Source organism: Trachypithecus francoisi, unplaced genomic scaffold (assembly GCF_009764315.1).
Source record: "Trachypithecus francoisi isolate TF-2019V2 unplaced genomic scaffold, Tfra_2.0 Lachesis_group14, whole genome shotgun sequence".
Classification (NCBI taxonomy): Eukaryota; Metazoa; Chordata; class Mammalia; order Primates; family Cercopithecidae; genus Trachypithecus; species Trachypithecus francoisi.
In genome coordinates this window covers 51,941,887-51,969,622 of record NW_022681459.1, presented here as the reverse complement: position 1 = coordinate 51,969,622, position 27,736 = coordinate 51,941,887, and the positions used below count along the sequence as shown (strand labels likewise).

The 27,736-nt window shown below is 55.6% G+C and overlaps 1 protein-coding gene across 2 annotated transcripts; it reads right to left on the bottom strand.

Annotated features, from left to right (window-relative positions):
• Nucleotides 1-511: 511 nt before the first annotated feature.
• On the bottom strand, nt 512-27,178 carry MLC1 (modulator of VRAC current 1). 2 transcript variants are annotated; one of them, XM_033233515.1, is made up of 12 exons: nt 26,381-27,178; nt 25,969-26,204; nt 24,373-24,462; nt 21,714-21,767; nt 21,292-21,393; nt 18,387-18,488; nt 17,796-17,867; nt 14,075-14,191; nt 10,256-10,312; nt 7,888-8,010; nt 5,202-5,366; nt 512-2,700 (listed from the first exon to the last, which is right to left on the bottom strand). In XM_033233515.1, exons 2-12 carry the CDS (start codon nt 26,143-26,145, stop codon nt 2,626-2,628), a joined length of 1,134 nt encoding a protein of 377 aa, XP_033089406.1. In that variant the 5' UTR covers nt 26,146-26,204; nt 26,381-27,178; the 3' UTR covers nt 512-2,625. The 2 variants fall into 2 exon arrangements, with proteins under 2 accessions (XP_033089406.1, XP_033089405.1); XM_033233514.1 differs by having other exon boundaries at nt 26,600-27,178.
• Between the last annotated feature and the right edge of the window lie 558 nt (nt 27,179-27,736).

Sequence of the window (27,736 nt, the reverse complement as noted above, 5' to 3'; positions counted from 1 at the left end):
ACCCAGGTCCACACGGCCCGTGTCCTATCCCCTCCGACCCCGCAGATCAGATGACCCCAGCCCCCATCGCCCCGCCAGGGGTAGCTCGTGTCTCATCCCGCACCTCGGGGTGGGGGTAGCAAAGACACACCTCCCCCACCAGGACCCTCACGGCAACTTTCCAAAGCCTAGATGTCTTTATTTGGTTTTAAATCAACTTTATTTTGCATTTAACTTCCCAAGATACCCCAAAAGGGAGGTTCTGCCCCAACTCTGAAGGGACTGGTGGGGGACTTGAAGGGCAGGGAGTGGTTGCGTCCCCTGGCCGGGGTGGTTCCTTTCCAGCTCCCTCCCTCTTCCCCCAGGAATGCCACTGGGCTCTCACCAGCCCCCAGTACTGGCCTCTAGGGGTTACACAAATCAGTGAGCGAAAAGCTGGCCCTCCCTTCACCCGTCCCTCCTCCCTGTGTCCTGAGGTTTCCAGTAGTGACAGAGCTGACCCTGCTGAGACCCAACATTAAACAGCCACAGCCACGTCTACAGGGCAGCGTTTATTGCTCAAGCGTATTAAACCAAAACGTAGATTGAAAGAGACAGTTCTTTTAAACCCCATTTGTCCGGATTTTTTAAGCGCTCTAAAATAAGAAGGTGAAAGCCAGTAAAAACGCTCCAAGTGCCTAATTCTGTCTGGCTCTGAAATTTGAGCTCTCTGGTCTACCCCCAAGAAGACATCAGTACTGTCCCTGTGGCTCCCACCCCATTCCCAGGAGCAGACCCCACCGGCCTCCAAGCTGCAGGGAGGTGGGAGTGTCCTGCAGACGGGGTGGGGTCTGCATCCAGTGCCAGTAGGAGTGGCCTCTCCTCTCCCACAGTGGCGCTTGTTTGGGACCACGGCCAAAGCATTTGCCCCGGTCCCTGTCTCTGTCCTTCAGGAGCTGCTGAGGGCTGCAGAGAGGGACTGGCTTGTCCCCTCTTGGAGCAGCTGGGGAGACGTCTTGCCTGCATTCCCCTCGAATGGTTGAAAATAATGATCCCACTTGTTGTGAATACCATGAAGGTATCTTGGCAGCTAGAGTTACTCCTGCTCAGCAGTGGGAAACCTGGGAGGGTCCTCAAACCCCCTAGCAGGCAGCCCCATCCAGCTGCATCTCCCAGGCCTCCTGGTTCTTTGATCCTGATGGCCCCAGGCCACAGAATGCATCTCTGGGCCTTTCCAGCAGCCCATGGGGGACCAGTCAATACACCCGAAGGCAGTAAAGGGAAAATGTTCATGTGTTCTCAGACCAGAAGGAAAGAAACAAAACCACTGTGAAGAAAAACACCTGCTGGAAAGTAATGACCAAAATAACAATATTCCTAGTTTTACAGTCACCCCAACTCACTGCAGATTTACTGCTGTGTCAGCTGGGAGGATCCAGGCGCCCTCGGGGAAGAGGAGACGCAGGGAACCCACTCGTGGCCATGGCACTATCCAAAGCCAGTGTTATTCTCACACCCAACTGTCCCTGCAGTCTGGCAGGTGGGCAGTGACCGCCTGGGCTGTACCCTAAGACCCCAAAACAGCAGAGATGGAGAAGACCGCTGGCCCTGGGGCCTTCTCAGTGAGGATCAAGACAAAGTACTTGCTAGGAGGTAGAGGGGGCTGGGTGAACCTGTGAGGATTCCTGGGCTCTGACCTGATCTGTCCTGCATTTTGAGTAATGGGAGCAAACACAGAAGGGAGGGGCTCAGCTTCCCCCAGTCACTGGGGCCAGGGAGTCACCGGGGCCAGGGAGACGTGGTGCAGCCCGTTTACAAAGCCTTAGATGCAGTCCCACCCGCAAGAGCACTGCCTGTCACAGCAGTGGCCACATGGCACTCCAAGCTGGGCATGACAGTGCCCAGGATGTGGGCAGTGCCCGGGACGTGGGCCAGCCACTGTGGTGGTGGATTCCTCTAGAATGACTGGGTCCACGTAGGAAGACAAGGCAGGCGACCCGGTGTGGACCGGTGTGGACTTCACCTGGGAGAGCAGTGGCAGCCCGTGTCACTTGCACCTGGGCTCTGGAGGAGGGACCCCCACGGCTCCCGGGCCAGGACAGAGGTGCCCAGCCTTGTTCTCACTGTCCAGGAAGAGCCGCTGGGCAGGCTGAGCCTGGGGCAGGTGCACCTTGCAGGGAAGTAGGTAAGATCCCACTGGGCTGACTGGGCACCCAGGATAGACCCGAAGAGTAGAGGGAAGAAGCCGGGTCAGAGTGGGCAGGAGACACAGGGACCCACAGTCTGACCCCCGGTCAGGTCCAGAGAGCCCACTCCAGCCCAGGCCATGAGAGAGGCAGGACGCGGAGCTGGGGCCTGCTCAGCGGTGGGGCTCTCAGAGGCGGAGCCAGGGGGCCCTTCCTCGGCCTGGGAAGCTGCGGCCATGCTCCTGCTCTTAGGACACGGGAGCCCTTGGCACTGACTGATCTGGCTGAGACACAGACTAGCCAACATTGGTCTATTTTAAAATTAAACTACCCTAGGAAGTGAAAACCCCACTGCAGCCTGGTCTGCCCTCACACAAGGGAAAAGAGGTGTTAGAAGCAGTAGCTCAGGGCGATTAGGGGTTGTGCGTTTCCGTGCTTGGGGCCAGGCTGGGCACTGCCACCCAGTTTCTGCATCCGGGGGTCACTGGGCCATCTGCACCACGACGGCTCTCCAGGCTTTCTCCTTGTCAAACTCCTTCAGTGGGCTCCTGGCCACCTGCGACCGAGACAGGAAAGGTGTTACTTCACCAGGACCACCTGTGCGGCGGGAAGCTGGACACGCCACTCGGCCACAGGCAGCAAGCAGGCAGCATTCTTTTAACTTCAGAAGTTTTCTTTGAATTCGAAGGAAATGGGGGAACTAACCCCTGAGCCTCTATGGAAAGAGACAAAGGCCTTTACTCCCTCACTGTCCCAGAAACGCCCGCGTCCCCACACCCGCGGTCTCTACGGAGCCTGGGATGGAGCAGCCCTTCACTCGGCCCGGTGCCCTGGCTCTGGGGCGGGGGGCGGGGGAGGCCACCCAAGGGTGGGCATGTGCCTGACGGCCGAGGAAGAAAACACTTAAGGCAGAGGTAACCAGATGCCTCCAGGCACAAGGGAGGACAGCACCAGCCCCAGCCGCCCACCCTGAGCCCCAGCCGTCCACCCTGAGCCCCGGGACCAGCAGTTCTGGGATCTGGGGAGAGCACCTCATGCATCCGACTCTGGACCTTGCTAGTCATGACAGAAACCCAGGTGGGTCTCATTTCAGGCCCAGGGACTGCAGTCCTAGCAGGGAGATTGACCACAGCCAGGTAAAACAACAGCAAAGCAGCTGAGGAGGCAGGTGAAGGGAATGTCAGTGGGGAGCGTGGAGGGTGGGGGCGACTGGGTCAGCTGAGAAACGAGCCAAGGGCAAGAGGGCGTCTTCCAGGACTTAGCGGGCACTGGAGGCTCTGCACCAAGACCCTGAGGCCGGTGGTGTGCCCAACACAGGAGGGCAGGGTATGCAGGGCAAGAGCAGCGGCTGGTCAGCCCAGGGTGGCCTGGAGGTGGGGCAGGACTCAGAGCCGTGCTGAGAGGGGGGCCTGGAGGTGGGGCAGGACTCAGAGCCATGATGAGAGGGGGGCCTGGAGGTGGGGCAGGACTCAGAGCCGTGATGAGAGGGGGGCCTGGAGGTGGGGCAGGACTCAGAGCCGTGCTGAGAGGGGGCCTGGAGGTGGGGCAGGACTCAGAGCCGTGATGAGAGGGGGGCCTGGAGGTGGGGCAGGACTCAGAGCCGTGCTGAGAGGGGGCCTGGAGGTGGGGCAGGACTCAGAGCCGTGCTGAGAGGGGGGCCTGGAGGTGGGGCAGGACTCAGAGCCCGCTGAGAGGGGGGCCTGGAGGTGGAGCAGGACTCAGCCGTGCTGAGAGGGGGGCTGGAGATGGAGCAGGACTCAGCCGTGCTGAGAGGGGGGCCTGGAGGTGGAGCAGGACTCAGAGCCCGCTGAGAGGGGGGCCTGGAGGTGGGGCAGGACTCAGAGCCGTGCTGAGAGGGGGGCCTGGAGGTGGGGCAGGACTCAGAGCCCGCTGAGAGGGGGCCTGGAGGTGGAGCAGGACTCAGCCGTACTGAGAGGGGGGCCTGGAGGTGGGGCAGGACTCAGAGCCCGCTGAGAGGGGGGCCTGGAGGTGGGGCAGGACTCAGCCGTACTGAGAGGGGGGCCTGGAGGTGGGGCAGGACTCAGAGCCGTGCTGAGTGACCACCCGGGTGTTTGGGTATCAAGCTGACAGTCCTCGTGGTCACTGCACCTGAGGGTCAGCGGGCAGGTTTGCCCACGGGAGCACCGCCAGGACCTGTAGCTCGGTGGAGGGAAGACGTTGAGCCTCCGCCTTTCAGTTGAGGGGCAGCGAGACAGTAGGCAGGGCCCAGGGGAACACTGTTCAGGCGGTGACAGCCAGAAGTTGTTGACACCCCAGCTCCACGGAGCCCCACGTGCCAGGCTGGGTGGGCAATGCCTTCCCTGCAGAACCGTGTCCCCACCAGAGGCCAGGGGAGGAAACTTCATGACCTGTCAGAGTCCCCACAAAGCCCTCTTCTGTGTCTCCAAGAGCAAATCTGAAAGCATGAAGTCCAGAATATTTCCCAGGGATGGCCTGGGCTTACCTAGGCTTTGTGTTTGTATTTTTAAAAGACATTTTACTGCTGGGAACGGTGACTCACGCCTGTAATCCCAGGCCGAGGCGGGCGGATCACGAGGTCAGGAGTTCGAGATCAGTCTAACCAACATAGTGAAACTCCGTCTCTACTAAAAATAGAAAAATTAGCTGGACGTGGTGGCGGGCGCCTGTAGTCCCAGCTACTTGGGAGGCTGAGGCAGGAGAATCACTTGAACCCGGGAGGCGGAGGTTGCGGTGAGCCGAGATCGTGCCACTGCACTCCAGCCTGGGAGACAGAGCGAGACGCCTTCTCAAAAAAAAAAAAGAAAAAGACATTTTATTTCTTCGAGGTTTTTCTGGGGTGTTTTTAAAAATTCAAAGTGGCACAATGAGCCTTTGAGGGTCGTGGTGTGTGGCCCTTGGAGGCCCTCACCAGGACAGGTGCCCCCACCGCAGGCCTCTCACCTCCCCAGCAGGCGCTCCTGTGGACCACTCACCTCCCCAGTGCCCCCACACCCCACAGGTCTCTCACCTCCCCAGCTGGGCACCCCTGTGGGCCACTCACCTCCCCAGAGCCCCCTCCCCCTGCAGGCCACTCACCTCCCCAGCCAGGCGCTCCTGCGGGCTGCTCTGGGTGTCCCAGGACGCGCCCTGCAGCCTTGCGCTGACCTTGAAGCGCACACACTGGATGGCGGTGCCGGTGTTGAGGCCGGCCTGCAGCAGGAGCACCAGCAGCAGCAGCAGCAGGAGCACGTCGTAGGATGGCTGCAGGTGGAAGGAGGTGTGAGCAGGGTGGCCCAGCCGCCCTCCAGCCCAGGAGATCAAAGCTCCCTCGTGCCCACAGCCTTTGCAAAGAGCAGGTGCCAGGCTCGAGTTGGAGCCGCAGTAACCCAAACGCACTGTTATTTCGGCAACCTGATGATAACCATTGTAGCTCAATTAATGAGGTCAATTCTGCTTTAAATTCCATCAGCTTGTGTTCAACAGACAGGAATAAAAGTGACCGAACCACAGCCAGGCCCTGTGGACAGTGCTGGCTGCTAGTGGTCAAGTTGCTCCACCCCTCCTGCCCCAACACCCACAAGGCTCAGTCCTGGAGCCAGCAAGACCGTCTGCAGGAGGCAGAAGTGCTGACCGTCCCGTGTCAGCAGGATCCTGAGCAGAGGAGAGAGGGGGCAGCCATCCTGGGGGGGTGGGGGCACAGGCCCCCAACAGCTTCACCCCTGAGCCCCAGCTGCTGGGAAGGAAGAGGCAGGAGGTAGTGCGGTGAGCTTGGCAGGGAAGAGGATGGAGGGAGCAACCAAGGATGCGGGGAGCCAGAGAGTGACCACAGAGCACCCAAACCCTCTGTGCCCGTGGATAGCTTTCCAGTGTTGGCCCAGGAAAAACAAAGCAACTACGTGCAGGAGCGATGAAGGAATTCAGAAGAGCTCTGATCCCCTTGGGTATCAAGGAAACACCAGGATAAATTATTAAGTTTAAAAAAACAAGCAAGGGGCCAGGCACAGTGGCAGGAGCCTCTCATCCCAGCACTTTGGGAGGCCAAGGTGGGCGGATTGCTTGAGCCCAGGAGTTCAAGACCAGCCCTGGCAACAGAGTGAGACCTGGTCTCTGAAAAATAAAATAAGTAAATACATAATTAAAAAGTGAGGTACATGGCTGAGCGCGGTGGCTCACGCCTGTAATCCCAGCACTTTGGGAGGGCGAGGCAGGCGTATCACTTAAGGTCAGGAGTTCAAGACCAGTCTGGCCAACATGCTGAAACCCTGTCTCTGCCAAAAATACAAAAATTAGCCGGACGTGGTGGCATATGCCTGTAATCCCAGATGCTCCGGAGGCTGAGGCAGGAGAATCACTTGAACCCGGGAGGCAGAAGTTGCAGTGAGCCAAGACTGTACCACTGCACTCCAGCCTGGGCGACAGCGTGAGACTCTGCTTAAAAAAAAAAAAAAAAAAAAGCAGCGAGGTACAGAATAGTAATTGTGATTCTGCTGTACACGCTGTTTTGTAAGAAAGGAAAGAAAATTATCATCTGTTTGCCCATAAGAGGAACAGGTCAGTCGGGCGTGAGATCATAGCTTCTCTGAGCTCATCTTTCAGAGCTTGGCTTTTGAACCACATAAATATTTTATATATTCAAAAAATGCCATTTTAAAAAGAAAAAAGTACGAAGCCCTAAAATGGAATACAACCAGAGGCCATTCAACTTAATGGGGCATCAAACCCAAAGAATAACCCCACACAGAAAGGGGCCGACCTCGCTGGCGTGTGGCTGTCCCCTCTTAGCAGAATGCATGCGGAAGGCAAAATGGAAGCCTCAGGTCACTCAGGAGAGGGGCCCGGGTGCTAATATTGTCTCTTGTAATCGTGAAAAATTATGTGCATATTGTAAGACAACATGAAGTAGCAGATACATTAAATGTCACAGGAAACAAAATATTTGGAGTAGGAGTGGGGGAAGCAAACATAAGAAAAGTCAAGAAAAAACCCCAGGCCGGGCCGTTGTAGCTCACATCTGTAATCCCAGCACCTGTGGGAGGCTGAGGACACTGTCCCCCATCAGACAGGGACTCCATCCCCCAAGCTGTGACTCCATCCATCAGTGACTCCATCCCCCAAGCTGTGACTCCATCCATCAGTGACTCCATCCATCAGTGACTCCATCCCCCATCAGACAGGGACTCCATCCCCCAAGCTGTGACTCCATCCCCCATCAGACGGTGACTCCATCCATCAGTGACTCCATCCCCCATCGGCACACCCATGTTGACCTGGAGCAAACAGCTTGAATACAGGTCGTCTAATGATTTGGGTGGCAAAACCACTTACATTGGAAATAACAAACAAACAAAAAAACACACCAGTATCTAAGAAATACCTGTAGCTACACGTGCCTGAGCCTTAAAAGTCGTGTTGGAGATAAGCTCCTACTGGGCCAGCTCAAAGTCACCGGACTTTGAATTCTCCTTCGATTCACCCATTAAACTCAATGCAGTTCTGGTGCAAATCCAAAAAGTGTGTCTCACAAACTCAGGACAGATTCTAAAATGGGCTCAGGGACAGAAGGGGTCCCAGGTCCCTGTGAAGCAGGTGGTGGACCCAGATCCAGGGCGGAATTGAGGCCCCGAGGCCCTGGGGCCAGGCTGCCCAGGAACAGTGGAGGAGGCCCTGCCTGGAGCTGCCCCTGAAGCCGGGTCCCACAGAGTCCTAGGCAAAGCCAGCAAGGGCCAGGCCAACACGCAGAACACTGCATGTCTGGAGGGCCCCAAAATAAAACACAACTCACTTCTATGGCCGGCGGGTAATCTTTAAACATCTCCACGATTCTCATGACGCTGAATGACAGATATCCAGAGGCTGTGAACAGCAGCGGAGACGTGAGGCTGCTTATGGCTATCAGCACCTCCACCTGGAAAAAAGCGCGGGTTGCAGCGCCAGGGCCGGAGCCCGGGAGCCCAGGACAGGGGGCGTGGCCGGGTGCTCAGGGGCGTAGTCCCAAGCTGGTTCCCAGCATGGCTCCTGCTGAAACCTCTGCCTTTTCTTTTTTCTTTTCATTTTTCTTTTCTTTCTTTTTTTTTTTTTTTTTTTTGAGACAGAGTCTCTCTCTGTCACCTAGGCTGGAGTGCAGTGGCGTGATCTCGGCTCACTGCAACCTCCGCCTCCCAGGTTCAAGCAATTCTCCTGCCTCAGCCTCCCAAGTAGCTGGGATTACAGGTGCCTGCCACCATGCCCAGCTAATTTTTGTATTTTTAGTAGAGACGGGTTTTGCCATGTTGGTCAGGCTGGTTTCGAACTGCTGACCTCAGGTGATCCACCCACCTCGGCCTCCCAAAGTGCTGTGATTACAGGCGTGAGTCACCGCGCCCAGCCTGCCTTTCTTTCTTTTCTGAGATGCAGTCTCCCTCTGTAGCCAAGGCAGGAGTACAGTGGCACAATCTCTGCTCACTGCAACCTCTGCCTCCTGGGTTCAAACAATTCTCCTGCCTCAGCCTCCTGAGTAGCTGGGATTACAGGCATGCGCCACCACATCCGGCTAATTGTTTTGTATTTTTAGTAGAGACAGGGTTTCACCATATTGTCAGGCTGGTCTCGAACTCCTGACCTTGTGATCCACCCACCTTGGCCTCCCAAAGTTCTGGGATTACAGGCATGACCAGCCTGCCTTTTCATTCAAAGCACAGTGCCACGAGTTTTTAAATATTTACTATCTAGGCATGGTGGCTCACATCTGTAATCCCAGCACTTTGGGAGGCTGAGGAGGGCAGATCACCTGAGGTCACTAGTTCGAGACCAGCCTGGCCAACATGGCAAAACCCCCATCTCTACTAAAAATACAAAAACTAACTGGGCGTGGTGGCACATGCCTGTCGTCCCAGCTACTTGGGAGGCTGAGGCAGGAGAAAACTTGAACCCGGGAGACAGAGGTTACAATGAGCTGAGATCACACCACTGCACTCCATCCTGGGTGACAGAGCAAGACTGTCTCAAACAAACAAAACCAAGAAACAAAAAACATTTACCTGCAATTCTCCACTCTTGAAAAAATAACCCTTCGGCATGGGTCACCTCCTTCACTGTTCTGAAGTCTGTCCTGTCCTTTTAACCCACCCCAAATTCCCGTTTGACCCGTCAAGTCTCAGAGACAGCCTTCACTCATGCCAAGCACGGGCAGTCACCTTGCAAAGCACTCAGGGTCCACGTTTTGGCAGCAGTCATTAATAATCGACCAGTTCATATCCCATTGCTGCCAGTTTGTGACAGTTTTGGCCAGGCGCAGTGGCTCATGCCTGTAATCCCAGCACTTTGGGAGGTCGAGGCAGGTGGATCACCTGAGGTCAGGAGTTCGAGACCAGCCTGGCCAACATGGTGAAAACCCGTCTCTACTAAAAATACAAAAATTAGCCGGGCGAGGTGGCGGGCACCTATAATCCCAGCTACTCGGGAGGCTGAGGCAACAGAATCGCTTGAACCCGGGAGGCGGAGGTTGCAGTGAGCCAAGATTGTGCCATTGCACTCTAGCCTAGGGACAAGAGCAAGACTGTGTCTCAAAAAAAAAAAAAAAGGGCCAGGCGCGGTGGCTCAAGCCTGTAATCCCAGCACTTTGGGAGGCCGAGACGGGCGGATCACGAGGTCAGGAGATCGAGACCATCCTGGCTAATACGGTGAAACCCTGTCTCTACTTAAAAATACAAAAAACTAGCCTGGCGACGAGGCGGGCGCCTGTAGTCCCAGCTACTCGGGAGGCTGAGGCAGGAGAATGGCGTAAACCCGGGAGGCGGAGCTTGCAGTGAGCTGAGATCTGGCCACTGCACTCCAGCCTGGGTGGCAGAGCAAGACTCCGTCTCAAACAAAAAAAAAAAAAAAAAATGAAATCGATCAGCCTTAGGAGGTGCAGATGATGCTCAGGCACTGGTCTCCTTCCGTGGTTAGGCATGGAGAGCGCTTCCAGAGTCTACACCGCCTTGCTCAGGTCTGCCTGTCCCTGGGAACAGTCCCTGCTGGGCGGGCCAGCCTCCGCCTCCCACAACCTCCACCCTCCTCAGCCCACAGGCCCTGCAGCCGGGTCCCTACAGTCTGGGGCTGGAGCCTGGTCACATGGCACCAAGGGAGGGCGGGGCCAGGCCCTGACACCTAGGGGTGAGGGGTTCACCTACCAGACACTTGCTGGGACACTCTGCTGTCACATGACTGGCAATGGCACTTGGAAAGCACTAGGAGAAAGAAAAAAGGAAAGATTTTAGGGGAAATAGTCCAAGAAGTCAAATTCCAAAGATGTGCTCTCCCACCAGTGACCCCTCCATCCAGGCTGCCTGGCTGGTGCAGGGCTTGCGTTGGGGTGGCGGGGGCGGTGCCCAAGGGTGCAGCTGGGGCAGGGACGGGTCCGCAGGGAAGCAGGGGTAGCCTCTCAGAGGTTTTGTGTGCTCTCTGTTCCTCAACCATTGGTTTAAAATTGTAAGCCTGTAGGAAAGCTGCCAGAGCAGTGCAGGGGTCATCTGAGGCATCTGAGGCCCCAAAATCACCAGTCCTTGACAGTCACATCTGTGCTCTCTCCCGCTCTCCCAGACAGCCTGACGCCTGAACACCTGAGTGTGCTGGCTTAGCCCAGAGCACTTGTGCACACACCCAAAGCAGCACCACGCCCGAGAGACTGCACGTGGGGCCAATGTTGTCCATGCCCACATTCTTCCACTTGTCCTCATCACGTTCTTTTTTAAAATTTTTAAATTTTTCTTTCTTCTTTTTCTTTCTTTCTTTTTTTTTTTTTAAAGACAGAGTCTTGCTCTGTCACCCAGGCTGGAGTGCAGTGGCGCAATCTCAACTCACTGCAACCTCCGCCTCCCAGGTTCAAGCCTCCCGAGTAGCTGGGATTACAGGCGCCCGCCACCACGCCCGGCTAATTTTTGTATTTTTAGTAGAGACGGAGTTTCGCCTTGTTGGCCAGGCTGGTCTCGAACTCCCGACCTTGTGATCTGCCCGCCTTGGCCTCCCAAAGTGCTGGGATTACAGGCTTGAGCCACTGCACCCGGCCCTGATCATGTTCTTTCTAGAACTGTTTGTTTCTTCCTGATCCAGATTCAGTCGCCATTGTGCTCATAGTCTCCTTGTGGGTCTCTGTTAATCGGGGAGTCCCTCAGCCTCTGTCACCTCCGTTACCCGGACGCTTCTGGGGACTGCAGCCCGTCAGCTGCAATCGGGCCTCCGTGTGGGACAGGATTTCTTCACGATGTGCCTTAGGGAGCCTTGGAGGAGCCTCTGCAGTGCCCCTTCCTGATGATGCTGACTTGACTCACTGGGTTAGCGGGATCTGTGGGTTCCTCTGTTGGATGGGCGCCTCTTCCTTTTTATAACCAAGAAATGCCCTTTTCCCACTTATTGTAAGGAGCCTGCCTTAGTTCTACATAATGTGGGCAGAGGGAGGACGCATGATCTTTGTCCTCTTCATCCCCCCGAAGGTGTCCAGGTGCCAGCACGCGCCAGCACCCCAGCCCGGCCTGCTGGGGAGAGGGCTGCCTCAGCCAGGTGAGAGGGTGGGCAGGACAGAGACAGGCTCCGAACAGGGGAGCCTGGGCAGCGAGGGGAAGACTGGGGAGCCGAGGGGCTGCCGGTGCCAAGGCCCCAAGCCGTCTGCGGGGGGGTGTGGCCCTGGCCAGGGAGGCTGAGGTGTCAACGCAGGGGTGTCTCCTGGGCTTGGTGCTTCTGAAGGGGCCTTCTACCTGTAGCAGCGGTGAGGGCACAGGAAGGGATGGTGGCTTCAGGGCGGCCTATTCATGGCCCCAGTGAGCCACAAGAGGGCGGGAGTTTCCCTGTTTACCCAGCACGGTCACTCCGACCCCTGCCCTAGAGCGCCAGGAAGCTCAGCCGTAAGGGCTGGGGCAGCTCAGTCAAGGGCCCTGCCCTCGAAGGGTCTGGACCTGCAGCCCAGCCCCCAACTCCAGCCCCAGGCACCTGGTGCAGGCCCTGGGCCCCTCTGCCACACCCAGGCCAGACTCAGGCAGGCGGAGCTGGCTCCCCCATCACGTGCACCTCAGTGCTCTCCCCTCCTCCTGGGGTCTCCCGGGCTGCTCCTGCCCTGAAGAGAGGATTGGAAGTGTGGGTGGATTTAGGGACACCCAGGAGGCAGCACCTGATGGGAGTGGGGTGCTCTGGGGAGAGCAGAGCAGCCCCCGGGGCAGGAGGGGTCTCGGGGCGGGAGGGGCCGTGTAATGAGGGCTGACAGCAGGGACAGGGAAGGGGATGAGGCGAGTGCCTTTCATTCTCAACTTTGTGCAGGTATGTGGTCTCCATCCTCCCTTAGCTTCGGGATGTAATCCCTGCATGTCAGACCCCAGGGTCAGATGTGCACACCTGCAGGCGTCATTCTCTCTGTACAGACCCGCCTGGGTGGGCACCTACGTGAGTTCTCTGTCTCGGCAGCCGGCCCTGGTCCTGCCCCTTCCGGGGGTGTGGCTCCATCCCAGCTCGGCCCTGCCTGGGTCTCTTTCCGGCTCTGAGTGCCTCAGCAGCCCACTAGGTCGGGCACTGGTGCCCTGGGGGCATTGCTCTGAGCCTACTCACCCCCAGAGGGAGCTGAGCCACAGCTGCCACCAATGGGATGTGTACACCCAGCAGGTATGGGCCTTCTCGGCAGTCCACCCGGCCATACCACACCCAGGCAAGCGTGGGCCCCTTCTCGGCAGTCCACCCGGCCATACGGCTCCCGGGCAGGCGTGGACCCCTTCTCGGGGCAGTCCGCCTGGCCATACCGCTCCTGGGCAGCGCATGGGCCCTTTCTCGGGGCAGTCCGCCTGGCCATACCGCTCCCGGGCAGGCGTGGGCCCCTTCTCGGCAGTCCGCCCGGCCGTACCACTCCCGGGCCTTCTCGGCAGCTTCAGGAAGAGCCCCCACCCTGCTGCCCAGGAGGAGCCCGTAGCTGATGCTGGGTGCTCACCATTCCTGCTCATGTACATAAGAGAACAGGGGCAAAATCTAGAAATCCACACAGCATGAGACAAACCAGGGGCTGGCTGTCAACACCGGTGTGCAGGCCACTATATGGCAAGGTGCCGAGGAACTCACGGGGTTTCGTCCGGAGGCAGGTGGGCGGTGGCTCTGGGTGGGCCACAGGCCGTGAAGGGATCTGGCGTGTGGAGGGGTTGCTCTAGACTCAGTGTTCTGAGGGAACACACCTGTGATCCCAGCACTTCGGGAGGCCGAGGCAGGCAGATCACTTGGGGTCAGGAGTTCAAGACCAGCCTGGCCAACATGGCAAAACCCCGTCTCTACTAAAAATACAAAAAAATTAGCTGGGCGTGGTGGTCCACACCTGTAATCCCAGCTACTCAGGAGGCTGAGGTGGGCAAACTGCTTGAACCTGGGGAGGGGCAGAGGTTGTAGTGAGGTGAGATTGCGCCACTGCACTCCAGCCTGGGCGGCAGAGTGAGACTCCATCTCAAAAAATAAATAAATAAACAAAATAAAATAAAATAAATAAAACAGTGCCTATATATTGAGCATGTGGCATGTGCTAGGTGCTGTGTGACACATCTGCTACGGTAACATTTAATATAAAGTAATAACAGAAATATGCTGCGTTGTATAAAAGACATGTTGTAATATAAATGCATTATATATTAGAAAATTTTATAGAATAATAAACATCTATGGCCTGACATATGTTTAAAAACCTAGAATAATAAAAATAATTGGTTTTTTTTTCAGGAAAAATAATATAAAATAATCATACAAACTAATATAAAAGCAGTTAATTCTTTGACTCATTTAATCCTTAACTCCCCAGTTCTTCTGAATTGGGGTCTGGCAAGGACCCTCCATGGTGCCTCCCTGTCTGAGTGCACCAAGACTGAGCTCGGGGCCCAGCCACGCAGGATCTGAGCGGCGTGGCCCACAGCGGTGGCGGGCGGGCCAGAGTGGGTACTCACAGGCAGAGCCGCATGGCCCGGAGCAGTGGCGGGCGGGCCAGGGGAGGTACTCACGGCCACTAGGATCCAAAAGAACGTCACTGAGAGGTGTGGGCCTGAGACTGAGTCATCCACGTTCAGGGCAATGATCCCCCCGAGGACGGCAGAGATGCCTGCGATTACCTCGACGACCTGGAGGGGACGGGACAACACCGGCTTATGGGGGCCACCCCAAGGAAGTGGAGACACCCCCAGATTCCCAGAATGCACTGTGCAGACACGGACCCCCGGGAGCAGGGTGCGGTGGGCTGGCCCCGGCTCTAACTGTGGAGGAGCCCACTTGGACAGACCCCCAGCCTCACCTGGCCCAGCCCCCTGCCCTCAGCTGCGGCTTTTCACGTCCCTCCTGGAGTGAAATAGCTGAAGCGGTGTTTCTCACACTGCTGCTTCTGTCTACAGAAACCGAGGATATTGACCTGACAGTGGTGAGGGCAGAAAACCAAGACCCTCAGACCCCCTTCCCTGTCCTCACAGTGTGGCAGGCGGTGGTGCTCAGGCCCTGGACTCCATTGAGGGACTCGGGAAAACAGGCCTGGGGCAGAAGCAGCTTCCCATAGGACACGCCCACCCACCCGTGCCATGTGGGTTTGCCATTGCCACGGCAACACTGGATGCCACCACCCCTTTCTGTGCCAACGATCCAACCACCTGGACGTTACCACCCCTTTTCTAGAAATTTCTGCATAACCTGTCCCTTAATTAGCATATACTTACAGGAGGGTATAAATAGGAGGCAGAGCTATCTCTGAGCTGCTGCTCGAGGCGCCCTGTCGGCTGGGGAGCCCTGCTTAACTGCCACTGCGATCAAAGCTGCTGTCTGTCACCAGCAGCTCGCCCTTGAATTCTTTTCTGCACAAAGCCAAGAACCCTCCTGGCCTAAGCCCTGGCTGTGGGCTCATCCGCCCTGCACCATCAGAGCTGCAAACAGCACGGACAAACCCAGGGAGGGCTGGGGAAGAAACCAACGCCCGAACACCTGCTCGCACGAAGGATCTCTGTGAGGCGCACATGCAGAGCTGTGGCTGGCAGCAAAGCCAGGCATGAGGAGCCGGCCAGCAGGGGCCTGGGGGCCAGACGGGACCTGGGCAGCCAGGCCTCGCATCCAGAAGGCACAAAACTCCAGAGGCACAAAGAAAGCTGAATTCCCAGCCAGGGACGGCGGCTCATGCTTGTAATCCCAGCACTCTGGGAGGCCGAGGCAGACAGATCATAAGGTCAGGAGTTTGAGGCCAGCCTGGCCAACATGGTAAACCCTGTCTCTACTAAAAACACAACACTTAGCCCAGCGTGTTGGCGCATGCCTGTAATCCCAGCTACTCGGGAGGCTGAGGTAGGACAATCACTTAAACCCAGGAGGCAGAGGTTGCACTGAGCCCAGATCATGCCACTGCACTCCAGCCTGGGCGACAGAGTGAGACTCCACCTTAAAAAATAAATAAATAAATAAAAAATGAAGCTGAATTCCCACCTGACAGAGACCATGACCACCAAGCAGAAAACCCCGGAAACAGAGAGACCGCCCACAAAGGACAGCACCTGGGCCTCCGTAGACAGTGGAATAAACACGTCCTCGGGGAAACTGTCAACCTGGACCTCTCTCCAGGAGAACTGTCACTTAGGAATGCGAAGAACCAGCCCAAACTGGAGAAGCCTCTCGAAAACCGACTTCTAAAGAATGAAGCGCGGTGGCTCAAGCCTGTAATCCCAGCACTTTGGGAGGCCGAGACGGGCGGATCACGAGGTCAGGAGATCGAGACCATCCTGGCTAACACGGGGAAACCCCGTCTCTACTAAAAATACAAAAACTAGCCGGGCGAGGTGTCGGGCACCTGTAGTCCCAGCTACTCGGGAGGCTGAGGCAGGAGAATGGCGTAAACCCGGGAGGCGGAGCTTGCAGTGAGCTGAGATCCGGCCACTGCGCTCCAGCCTGGGAGACAGAGCCAGACTCCATCTCAAAAAAAAAAAAAAAAAAAAAAAGAATGAAGCGGAACGGGGCCAGGCACAATGGCTCATGCCTGTAATTCCAGCACTGTGAGAGGCCGAGGCGGGCAGATCACCTGAGGTCAGGAGATGGAGACCAGCCTGGCCAGCATGGTGAAACCCTGTCTGTACTAAAAATACAAAAATTAGCTGAGTGTGGTGGCAGGCGCTTGTAGTCCCAGCTACTCGGGAGGCTGAGGCGGGGGAATCGCTTGAACGCGGGAGGCAGAGGTTGCAGTGAGCTGAGATTGCACCACTGTACCCCAGCCTGGGCAACGGAGCAGGACTCCGTCTCAAAATAAAAGAAAAAAAAAGAAGCAGAATGGAAATGGGACCTAAAAGAGGACTGAAATGCTAAATAAAGGGAAGCAAAGGCCCTGGGAAATGCACAGGGACCAAGTCAAGCACACAGGAGGCTATCCCATTGTTGGAGTCAAAAGGCAAGATGTCACTAAACATCACACGCTAGACAACAAGGCCAAGGCGGAGGCAAGCAGGACAGACATCTCATGATCCGTTTATCAAGGAGCATGTTCGAATATGAAGGGCAACCGCCAAAAGGATACTGAAAACTCTCCCATCCAAAATTAGAGGGAAAAGTAAGGATGGAGCCTCCACCAATTCAAAAGAAGGCAGGGAAGGAGGGAAAAAGGCAAAATCGGGGAAAATGGAAAACTCAAAAGATGGTGAAAATAAGTAGAAATTTATCAGTAATAACTCTCAAAGGAGATGGGCTACATTCAAAAGGCTAGGGAGATAGAATGACATAAGATAAAGAATAAAATGCAGTTACATGCTGCTTATAACAATTATACCAAAGTATAAGGCAAGAGAAGTTGAAAGTAAGAAGAAGAGAGGCCGGGTGCGGTGGCTCACGCCGGTAATCCCAGCACTTTGGAAGGCCTGGGTGGGTGGATCACTTGAGGTCAGGAGTTCAAGACCAGCCTGGCCAACATGCCGAAACCCCGAAACCCCGCCTCTACTAAAAATAGAATAATTCACTGGGTGTGGTGGCGGGTGCCTGTAGTCCCAGCTCCTCAGGAGGCTGAGGCAGGAGAATCGCTTGAACCCGGGAGGCAGAGGCGGCAGTGAGCTGAGATCGTGCCACTGCATTCCAGCCTGGCTGATTAAGTGAGACTCCGTCTCAAAAAATAAGAATAATAATTTCGGCCGGGCGCGGTGGCTCAAGCCTGTAATCCCAGCACTTTGGGAGGCCGAGACGGGTGGATCGCGAGGTCAGGAGATCGAGACCAACCTAGCTAACACAGCAAAACCCCATCTCTACTAAAAAATACAAAAAACTAGCCGGGCGAGTTGGCGGGTGCCTGTAGTCCCAGCTACTTGGGAGGCTGAGGCAGGAGAATGGTGTAACCCGGGAGGCGGAGCTTGCAGTGAGCTGAGATCCGGCCACTGCACTCCAGCCTGGGCGACAGAGCGAGACTCCGTCTCAAAAAAAAAAAAAAAAAAGAATAATAATTCCTCGGGGACAGCAGTGTCAACACACCTACTGTGATAAACTCCCCACTAAAACTTACAGAACACCAGTAGCACCTTTCGTGATAAGGTACATTGTTACCAACGATACTAGTAACAGACCAGAGTCTCCACAGATGAGGCAGGCGCACGCTGCCGCTGCCGTGCAGTCTAGACAGCCAGCTCTTAGCCAACTCGGAATAGAAACGTGATGTTTAATCCAGCCTCAGTCACCCCCGACAGAGTATGAGAGAAAAGAGAAAGAAAAGGGAAGTTTTCTTACTGAATAAGATTTCAGGACCCGAGCAGGAAATGGCACTTCGCCCAGAATGTTGGTGCTGTCAGACATGGAGCCCTGCGAAGAAACAGAACTGTCACCCCAGGCGCACGGGCACAGGGACTCGGCACTGCTGCTGGCATCCGGCCGCCGTGAGCAGTGGGCCAGGTCGGCCTGCGGTGTAGACGCGAGACGACCTTGGAGTCACCCATGAATCTCTGGGCTTGAGGAAACGTTCACACACATGGTCCTTGCACACGAAAACGCGTTTACAGATGTGGCGTCTCCTGGTGATCCCCTCGGGACGAGCACCGAGCACTGGACTGAGTCAGGCTTAGGGGGAGGGGAAGGGTACAGCATCTGTCCTCACCTCCCTGTAGCCAGTGGCCGCCAACCCCTCACCCAGCTCCAGACCTGCTCCTGGCCGAGGTTTCTAAGACCCAGGAGAGTGGGGTCTCGTGGGAACGCCCTGGAGCAGCCCAGACTGGCCCTCCGAAGGTGAGGCTGAGACCCACCCTGCAGATGGGGGTGCGACTCGCTCACCCTGGGGCAACGCCTCTGCACCCCCTGCCCTGTGGGGTCAGAAGCTGCACCCACCTTCTTTTTCTTGCAGTACTCCTCGCTGGACCGTGCAGACATGATCACCGTGGCTGCCATGAGCAGCTCCAGCAGGAGCAGCAGGATAAGGTTGAAGTTGATCTGCCAAGGGGCACACACGCTTCAGCACCGGGCCTGCCTTTCTCACGCCACTGTGCTTCAGCGTCCGCGGGGCCACCTCACGGGCAGGCTGCGCAGGACTCTCGGCCACGGTCCCCACTTTTCCCGTCCAGGGCCGGCCGTGAGGCGCTGTGGGCCGTGGGGCGCTGTGGGCCGCGGGGCGCTGTGGGTTGTGAGGCGCTGTGGGCCGCGGGGCGCTGTGGGCCGTGGGGCAATGTGGGCCGCGGGGCGCTGTGGGTTGTGAGGCGCTGTGGGTTGTGAGGCGCTGTGGGCCGCGGGGCGCTGTGGGCCACGGGGCGCTGTGGGTTGTGAGGTGCTGTGGGCCGCGGGGCGCTGTGGGCCCGTGAGGCGCTGTGGGCCGCGGGGCGCTGTGGGCCCGTGAGGCGCTGTGGGCCCGTGAGGCGCTGTGGGCCGCAGGGCGCTGTGGGTTGTGAGGCGCTGTGGGCCACGGGGCGCTGTGGGCCACGGGGCGCTGTGGGTTGTGAGGTGCTGTGGGCCGCGGGGCGCTGTGGGCCGCGGGGCGCTGTGGGCCGCGGGGCGCTGTTGGTTGTGAGGCGCTGTGGGCCGCGCAGTTTCTCTGTCTCACATGGGTCTTTGGGGTCTTTTGGTTTTTAAAACCATTCTTAGTTCAAAGGCTGTACAAACGCAGGCCAGGGCTGGATTTGGCCTTGGACTCTGGTCTACCGACCCCAATCTGAACGTTCCTTGTTCCCACAAAAGCCTGCACAGGAATGTTTAGAGCAGCTTCATGCATGATTGATAAACTCTGAGAACATAAGGTTTTTTGGAGAGTAATGAAACTACTGTGGGCCCTGACCATATTGGCAGTCACATGAATTTATACGTGTGTTGATATTCATAGAAGCATACATTTTAAAAAGTCAGTGTAGCTGCCTGACAATCTGACAATTTTTTATTTTTATTTTATTTTATTTTATTTTTGAGACAGAGTTTTGCTCTTGTTGCCCAGGCTGGAGTGCAAATGGCGCGATCTTGGCTCACCACAACCTCTGCCTCCCAGGTTCAAATGATTCTCCGGCCTCAGCCTCCCGAGTAGCTGGGATTACAGGTGCCCGCCAGCACACCCGGCTAATTTTGTATTTTTAGTAGAGACGGGGTTTCTCCATGTTGGTCAGGCTGGTCTCGAACTCCTGACCTCAGGTGATCCACCCACCTCAGCTTCCCAAAGTGCTGGGATTATAGGCGTGAGCCACCGCACCCGGCCTGACAATTTTTGAAATACATTTTAAAAAGAAAGAATGCAGAACCATATTCAACTAAAAACAGAGCCTCGAAATATATGAAGTCATAACTAACAGAGCCACAGGAAGATGGAGATGCACCAGCAGTGGTGGGGAAGGACTTGAAACACTTTTCTTAGAAACTGACAGATCAGGCGGAGGGCAGTGGTTTCTCTACTAAAAATACAAAAATTAGCCAGGCACAGAGGCTCACGCTTGAGATCCCAGCACTTTGGGAGACCAAGGCAGGTGGATCATCTGAGGTCAGGAGTTCTAAACCAGCCTGATCAACATGGTGAAACCCCTTCTCTACTAAAAATACAAAAATTAGCTAGGCACAGTGGCGCATGCCTGTGATCCCAGCACTTTGGGAGGCCGAGGTGGGCGAATCACCTGAGGTCGGGAATTCGAGACCAGCCTGACCAACATGGAGAAACTCTGTCTCTACTAAAAATACAAAAATTAGCCGGGTGTGGTGGCGCACGTAGTCCCAGCTACTCGGGAGGCTGAGACAGGAGAACTGCTTGACCCCGAGAGGTGGAGGTCACAGTGAGCCAAGATGGAGCCACTGCACTCCAGCCTGGGCAAGAGAGTGAGATTCCTTCTCAAAGTGACAAAAACAAAAAGGCAGTTTAGGTGTTCCCACTGGGTTCTCCTGTGTCTGCCCTTTTTTCCTGCCCAATGAGAGTGGCCAGGACATACTCAGGACTCCTCCAGCTCTCCTCAATCATAAAGTGCATTCCACATGTCACACGAAGCAGGAGGCCCTCCTTGCAGTATCTCAGATGAGGTCCTGGTTTCCTTTGAGATTTTTGTCTTTTTTTTTTTTTGAGATGGTGTCTTGCTCTGTCTGCCAGGCTGGAGTGCAGTGGTGCCATTTCGGCTCCCACAACCTCTGCCACCCACAATTTCCCATTTTTGTTTAGAGGTGCATAGAACAATTGTCTTACACAGATTGGATGAAACATGGTATTATGTTACCGTTAATTTTTTTTTTTTTTTTTTTTTTGAGACGGAGTCTCGCTCTGTCGCCCAGGCTGGAGTGCAGTAGCCGGATCTCAGCTAACTGCAAGCTCCGCCTCCCGGGTTTACGCCATTCTCCTGTCTCAGCCTCCCGAGTACCTGGGACTACAGGTGCCCGCTACCTCGCCCGGCTAGTTTTTTTGTATTTTTTAGTAGAGACGGGGTTTCATTGTGTTAGCCAGGATGGTCTCGATCTCCTGACCTCGTGATCCACCCGCCTTGGCCTCCCAAAGTGCTGGGATTACAGGCTTGAGCGATTGCGCCCGGCTGTTACTGTTAATTTTTAAGGACCAGTGCAAAATACATTGTTTACCAATAAATCTGTCCAGCAGAATCATAAGACTTCAATAAAGACAATTATTTTCTTTAGACGCATAAATAAAACCCTCAACGTTTATCAAATTCAAGAGCTATGAATAACATTTACCACCTATTTCCAGCTCCACAAACATTTGCTGACACCATCCGTGGGGGTGGGGCTGTGGGTGTCGGGCCTCAGCGCGAAGCTCGCGTGAACTTACATTTATTGCTGATGGGTTCAGGATTAGTTTGCATCCAAACCAAATTAAACACGTAGTGGTCACAGCAAATGTGGAAACGAACAATATCTGAAAGTTGGGAATCTGAAAAACAAGGCAGGGGGGGTTTTCCTTCTCTGAATAACGAAAGAAAAAAGGTAACAGATAAACCACACTTGAAGCCATTAACTAAAAATTATCCTGATTAGGACGCAATGGTGGGGAGTCCTGCGTGCTCAGCCTGCTCTCCCCTCCATGTGGCAAAGGCTGGGCTGGGCAGGAGCTTCACTGTCTTGGGGGCAACCTCAGGGGCCCCTCTCGGTGCCACAACGTCCGTGTGTGGGCACACACACAGGCACACACGGGCACACTGTCGGCCCCTTCGGCTTTCTCCCTGGCAGAGGCTGGGTGCAGGCTGGACTCACCACGTTGGCGTTCCTCCTGGAGACGGTGAAGCTCACAATTGCCGAGGGGATGCACTGGAACGAAACCAGAATCCCATGAGTCCGCCGCTCACCCAAGCAGCTGAGACCCTGAAATACTCTAACATTTGCGCTTCCAGAAGGATCCGAATCATATTCGCAAAACAGTGTTGCCAGCCCACTCGACACAGCCGGTTGGCTTGACTAGAAGGCCCCCAGGTACTTCTCAGTTTTAATTTTTTGTTGAGATGGGGTCTCACTCTGTTGCCCAAGCTGATCTTAACTTTGGGCTCAAGTGATCTGTTCACCTTGGCTTCCCAAAGCACTGGGGTTACAGGCGTGAGCCACTGCACCCAACCCCCAGGTACTTCAAAATAATTTATTCTGAAAAAAGTTTTTATTTTTCTGATGTGCTAAAAAGATATTTGTGAATGAAGGCTCTTCCAGCTGGATAAGCTTTGAAGTCTAGAATGTAACGCATGCAGGCTGAATGTAAGACCTGGTCTTTGCTGAAAATAACCCAAAAAGGAAAAAGTATCAGCCAGGTGCAGTGGCTCACACCTCTAATCCCAACTACTCAGGAGGCTGAGCTGGGAGGATCTCTTGAGCCCAGGAGGTCGAGGTTGCAGTGAGCTGTGATTACACCCTGCACTCCATCCTCAGTGATAGAGCGAGACCTTCTCTCAAAAAAAAAAAAAAAAAGAAAGAAAGAAAGAGGAGGCCAGGCGTGGTGGCTCACACCTGTAATCCCAGCACTTTGGGAAGCAGAGGCAGGTGGATCATGAGGTCAGGAGTTTGAGACCAGCCTGGCCAACATAGTGAAACCCCGTCTCTACTAAAAATACAAAAAAATTAGCCTGACTTGGTGGTAGGCGCCTGTAGTCCCAGCTACTCAGGAGGCCGAGACAGGAGAATTGCTTCAACCCAGGAGGCGGAGGTCGCAGTAAGCTGAGATCGCCCCACTGCACTCCAACCTGGGCGACAGAGTGAGACTCCATCCAAAAAAAAAAAGGAAGGAAGGAAGGAAGGAATCAAGGAAGAAAGGAAGGAAGGAAGAAAAAGAGGAAGGAAGGAGCGAAGGAAGGAGCAAGACTCTGCGTGTGAGGGAGGCCGAAAGGAGTCTCAGAGCCCCTCGGCCTTCTTGTCTCCAAAGGGCCACACCAAGGCTAGGAGTACAGGGCCAGGGATGGAGGTTGGGACGTCAGGGGCAGGGAGGTGGGCGGAGTCGGGCCAGCCCAGGCCTGTGGCCTTTGCTTCCGCAGCCATGGGACCCCGGGCTCTGAGGCGGGGGTGCGGGCAGGGGCGTCTGAGGGGCTGAGCACAGCAGTGCTGGGTGAGGAGGCCGGAGAAGCCCTGTTGGGGCCTGAGTGAGGGGCAGAGCTGGGACCAGGACAGTCAGGCTCAGTTCAGCACCCACTCAGGTGCCACGAGGGCCCAGGGTAGAGAAGAAAGGCCGATGGCAGGGCCAAGTGGGGCCAAGGCTGGGCGTGGGTAGGCACCTGCCCATATCCGGCGGCCGCTGAAGCTGAAGGGGCACAGCCCACAGCTCCACTGGGACAACGGCGGCTCCCATGGCGAGGACGAAGGCCATGGAGAAGCTTCCAGAGAGGGCAGCAGAGTGGGACGAGTCACCTGCCCCAAAGAGCTTTGTTCTAAGGGAGCAGAGACCCAGGACAGCACAGGACGGGGCGTCCACTTTGTTCTTAAGACGTTTGGGGGGCGCTGCTGGGGACAGTCACCAACAGTGTCCCTAGAGAAAGGGCAGGGGCCAGAGACCCAGCAGGCGTGGGGAAGCGAGAGGAGGGGAAGCGAGAGGAGGGGAGTGCTTGGAACTGGCTGAGGCAGGAGGGGCATGGGGTCAGCGCTTGTGGGCCAGAGCCCAGGGGTCGGCCAGCACTGTGCTCTAGCTGCGGGGACGCTGGAGAGGCAGTGACCGGGGCTCGCAGAGGACCAGGGGTCAGTGGTCGTCTGTCCTCCTTTGCTCTGAGGATCAGTGGGTGTCCCCACCAGCCTTGGCACCGTATGAGATTCTAGAAGCACAGCATGAAGCTTTGGGAGGGTGTGGGGCACAGGTCCCAGTCCCAGTCCCCTGAAATGCTGCCAGTTTTGGCAGGATGCAGCTGCAGGGTCAGAATCAACATGCAATTCCCTGCACAGGCATCTGCAGAGCAAGGTTCAGACCTGCTTCATCGGTAATTCTCAAAGGTGATGAATCCTATGTGAAACTAAAGTCATATGAAGAGATTTTTTTTTTTTTTTTTGAGTTGAAGTTTCACTCTTGTTGCCAGGCTGGAGTGCAGTGGCACGATCTCGGCTCACCGCAACCTCCGCCTCCCGGGTTCAAGTGATTCTCCTGCCTCAGCCTCCCGAGTAGCTGGGACGACAGGCATGCACCACCACGCCCAGCTAATTTTTCTATTTTTAGTAGAGATGGGGTTTCTCCATGTTTGTCAGGCTGGTCTCAAACTCCTGACCTCAGGTGATCCGCCTGCCTGCGCCCCACAAGGTGCTGGGATGACAGGCGTGAGCCACCATGCCCGGCCCATATGAGGAGATTTGAAGGAGGTACAGGTGACAGAAACCTGCACATCTCAGAGCAAAGAAACCTGAGCATGTGCCAGTGAGCTTGGGCACCGGAAGAGGCCTGGAGGAAGCTGCTTACAGAGCCTGCAGCACAGCGCAAGTAATCCATCTCGGCAGGGAACACGTTCCCCAGGTACAGCGAAAACCCTGAGGTCACCAGGAGGCAGCTCTGCAAGACAGCGACAGAAGCCCAGGTTACAACGCACCCCGTCCCCGGCTGGACACCGACCTTTCAGCTTCCACTTCACTGTCTCTGCGTGTTGGTGACTCACCCACGGCCCCCAGCATCAACCGCACCTGCACCCAGGGCCCGCCCAACCTGGATTCCTCCTGTAGGACAGACGCAGCCCCACTGCAGCCCAGTATATGGACCAGCCTCCCCCAGCCATGTCCGAGCATGGACCCCCATGCTGTTATCTGGAGGAGAGAAGGAAGGGGATCTGCCAATATTTAGAGCCAGGAATGGCACCTCTCCCCACAAAATACCCCTGTCCTAACATGTTGTGTGTACAGAGTCTTCCGGATCCCATACTCAGGTCCAGACGCGAGATTGGAAAGCAACTGCCCATCCCCCTCCGTCTGCAGAACCTAATTTCCAGATCTGGAAGAAGATCCCTCCAGGCACGGGCTTTAGGCCTAGGGGCTCCCGAGCAGGGAAGACCCTAGCAGGAGGCAGGGAGGGGGCTCTCTCTCACGCATAGCACCCCAGGGATGAGACAGAGGGGAGTCAGTGTCAAAGGTCACTGGGACCCAGGGTCCTGGCAGAGGAAGCAAGGTCTGGGGCAGAGGGGACCTGGCCTGGGCAGGGGAGGGGCTGCAACCAAGTCCAGGGCACCGGGCGGAGGAGGGCAGAGCCCGGAGATGGCCGCCACCACCCGGGAGCCGCCTGTCCCCAGCTCCCAGGCAGACGCCTGTCTTGGTGAGGCATGCTCAGGCCATGGGAGGTGGACAGAACCACTGTGGGTGCTGCAGGGGCTGCCGGCAGAGGCGAGGGCACAGGGAGGAGAGAGAGTGCGGCCTGGATCTCATTCTCAGCCCAAGCTGCCCGGAACCTGGAGTCCCTGCAGAGAGGCCTGTCCTGCGGCCTGGCTCTGAGCAGCTGCACACACTCAGGTCCAAGTGGCTCCGCCAGTCATCTCTGTGCCCACGACAGTGCAGGGAATGGCCAGGACCCCAGGGAAGTCCCTCGGACATCTGGCGCTGCCCGTCCGCCCCAGGCCTGTTCCTTTATGCACCAGCTCCCTCCCAGCCGGCCCCTGCGGCTCTCCCTAGGAGGAGGAGGTCCCTGAGGTTCTCTTACTGAGGCCTGACCTAAGGGCCTGAGACACCTCCTCCCACCTTTGCAAGTGACCCCTCGGAGGACTCTGGACCCCCAGAGCCGAGGGTCATGGAGGCTCCCGGGGCCCATGGGTGGCCCCAGGACTGTCCCTGCCTTGGTGGGACTCAGCCACAGCCTGGAGCAGCTCGAGGCTGGCACAACAGACACCCATAAATTAATAAAAATAACTGAAAACACAAGCAAAACAAGCTCGTCAGCACCCAAGAGTTCTGCAGCATCAGGGTTAGTCTGAGAGTTGCTCTTTCTGTCCCACCTGGGGCTCCAGGGCGCCGCGGTCCATCACCAGAGGGACCAGGTGCTCGTGGCCCTCCAAGGTCTTGGTGTAGAGCTACTCACCCCCATCAGCACGGAGAAGACCCACGTCTTGGGGCTGAAGCAGGGGGGCAGTCTCTTCGACAGCTGCAGGTCGCTCGGCTTCGTGTCCGGGGCGTAGCTGGCGGGGTCTTGCCGGCCCCGCTCCAGTGTGGGCATCCGGTCATAGGCCAGCTCCTCTCTGAATGGCTCCTGGGTCATGGCACTTGGGGACACCACAGCTGTGCTGAATGTACAGCCACGTGTCACCAGTTCTTTATCTGGAATAAAATTATCATTGGTTTTGACCACTCTGAAGAAACTTCAATAAGTTGTTTCCAAGAAATATTTTTTAACAGAAGAGATATTGTTCATACTGAAGTGCTCTAAATTTGAAGAAGAAAATGAGCACTTGAATCTAAAAGTGAAAAAAAATAACTTTCCTGGATAAACAGACCTGAATAGTCTGGGTTCAGGGTGAGATTCTACGCTTTAAATGCCTCATTGATCCTTGTGGGCCCTCCAGGTGCAACAACACCTGACAACTTCCATCGGCAACTTCATCCATGCACCCATCACGCGGGAGACTCAAGCACATTAAACTGCTCCAATTGGTAGCTAAACAAGAGATTGTAAAATACGCCTCTACTTAACGGCTTAATGTCTGAGCACTTACCTCCCCGCCGCTCGGCAGTTGGGAGCGCTGGTCTCTGGGTGAGGGACTTCCAGCAAGAACTATTCACAAATTAAACAAAAGCTCAGCAAACTTGCGCTGAAGGCAGGGGAAGGAGAGCTGCTTCCTGAATATCAATGAGGGGAGGAATCGGGTGGATCCTAGAAATGTTTCGTGTTGGTTGTATAAACCACTGCCTGGGAGCTGTCAGAACCCAGCTAGGAAAGGAAGGGCCTTCCTGTGTCACTCGCCAAAGACCTCGGGTATCTCAGAAGAAAGAAGCGTCCCTCAGGTTAGAATCCCACCAAATACACATTCCGAGCAGGCCCTGTTTCTGAAACATAGCTGTTTGCTCAAAGGTCTCATACATCTTTCCAAGCAGCCTTTTTCCATCCCCCACAGCCACACGGCGGGAATCGCCCTCACAAGGTCACACAAGCATTCGCGCACTCGGCTTAGCTGTGGGGCCCTTGGGCTGCTCCAGATTCGGCCCTGTGGTTTGCATGGGCAGCCTGGACGGCTGGTAGGCCCAGTCCCGCTGTCCCCTTTATCTCTGCTCACCAAGCAGAGAAAAACCACAGCAATGTGTGTCGCCCAGAGACACTGGCACCCTGACAGTTACAGCGACAGATTCTTTGTGCACATTGTAAAAAGGCTCAAACCAAAGTTTCTGAAAAACCAGCTCCTTAAACCATGAACCCACATTAAAACTTGAGTAAAGTCATCAGGTTCTAGACCATGGAATGTTCTGTTGTCTTTGTTCCAATCAAGCAAGATGCTTTTAATAAGCTTTTATTAGCTTTTAGTAAGATTACACATGCAAGCATCCCCACCCCAGTGAAAATGCCCACTAAATTACCTCGATCAAAACGAGTAAGTATCAAGTACACATAAATGCAGCTCAAAACACTTTGCTGAACCACATCCCCACGGGAAACAGCAGTGATAAATCTTTAGCAGTAAACGAAAGTTTAAGCTATACTAATATTTTAGGGTTGGTTAATTTCGTGCCAGCCACCGCAGCCAATGTTCTGTTATCTTCGTTTCAATCCAGCAAGGATGAGAAATAATTTTCACAAACTATAATCCATGAAGTCAAGAACTATTCTGAATGGATTGAGAAACCTCCCAAACTTCTTT

Coding starts and splice junctions, on each gene's coding strand:
- MLC1 (XM_033233515.1), bottom strand. CDS start 26,145: ATGACCCAGGAGCCATTCAGAGAGGAGCTGGCCTATGACCGGATGCCC. Junction 24,463..25,968: donor TCTTCTCCGTGCTGATGGGG/GTGAGTAGCTCT, acceptor GCTGTCTTGCAG/AGCTGCCTCCTGGTGACCTC. Junction 18,489..21,291: donor TGAACCCATCAGCAATAAAT/GTAAGTTCACGC, acceptor GCCCCTTGGCAG/ATCAACTTCAACCTTATCCT.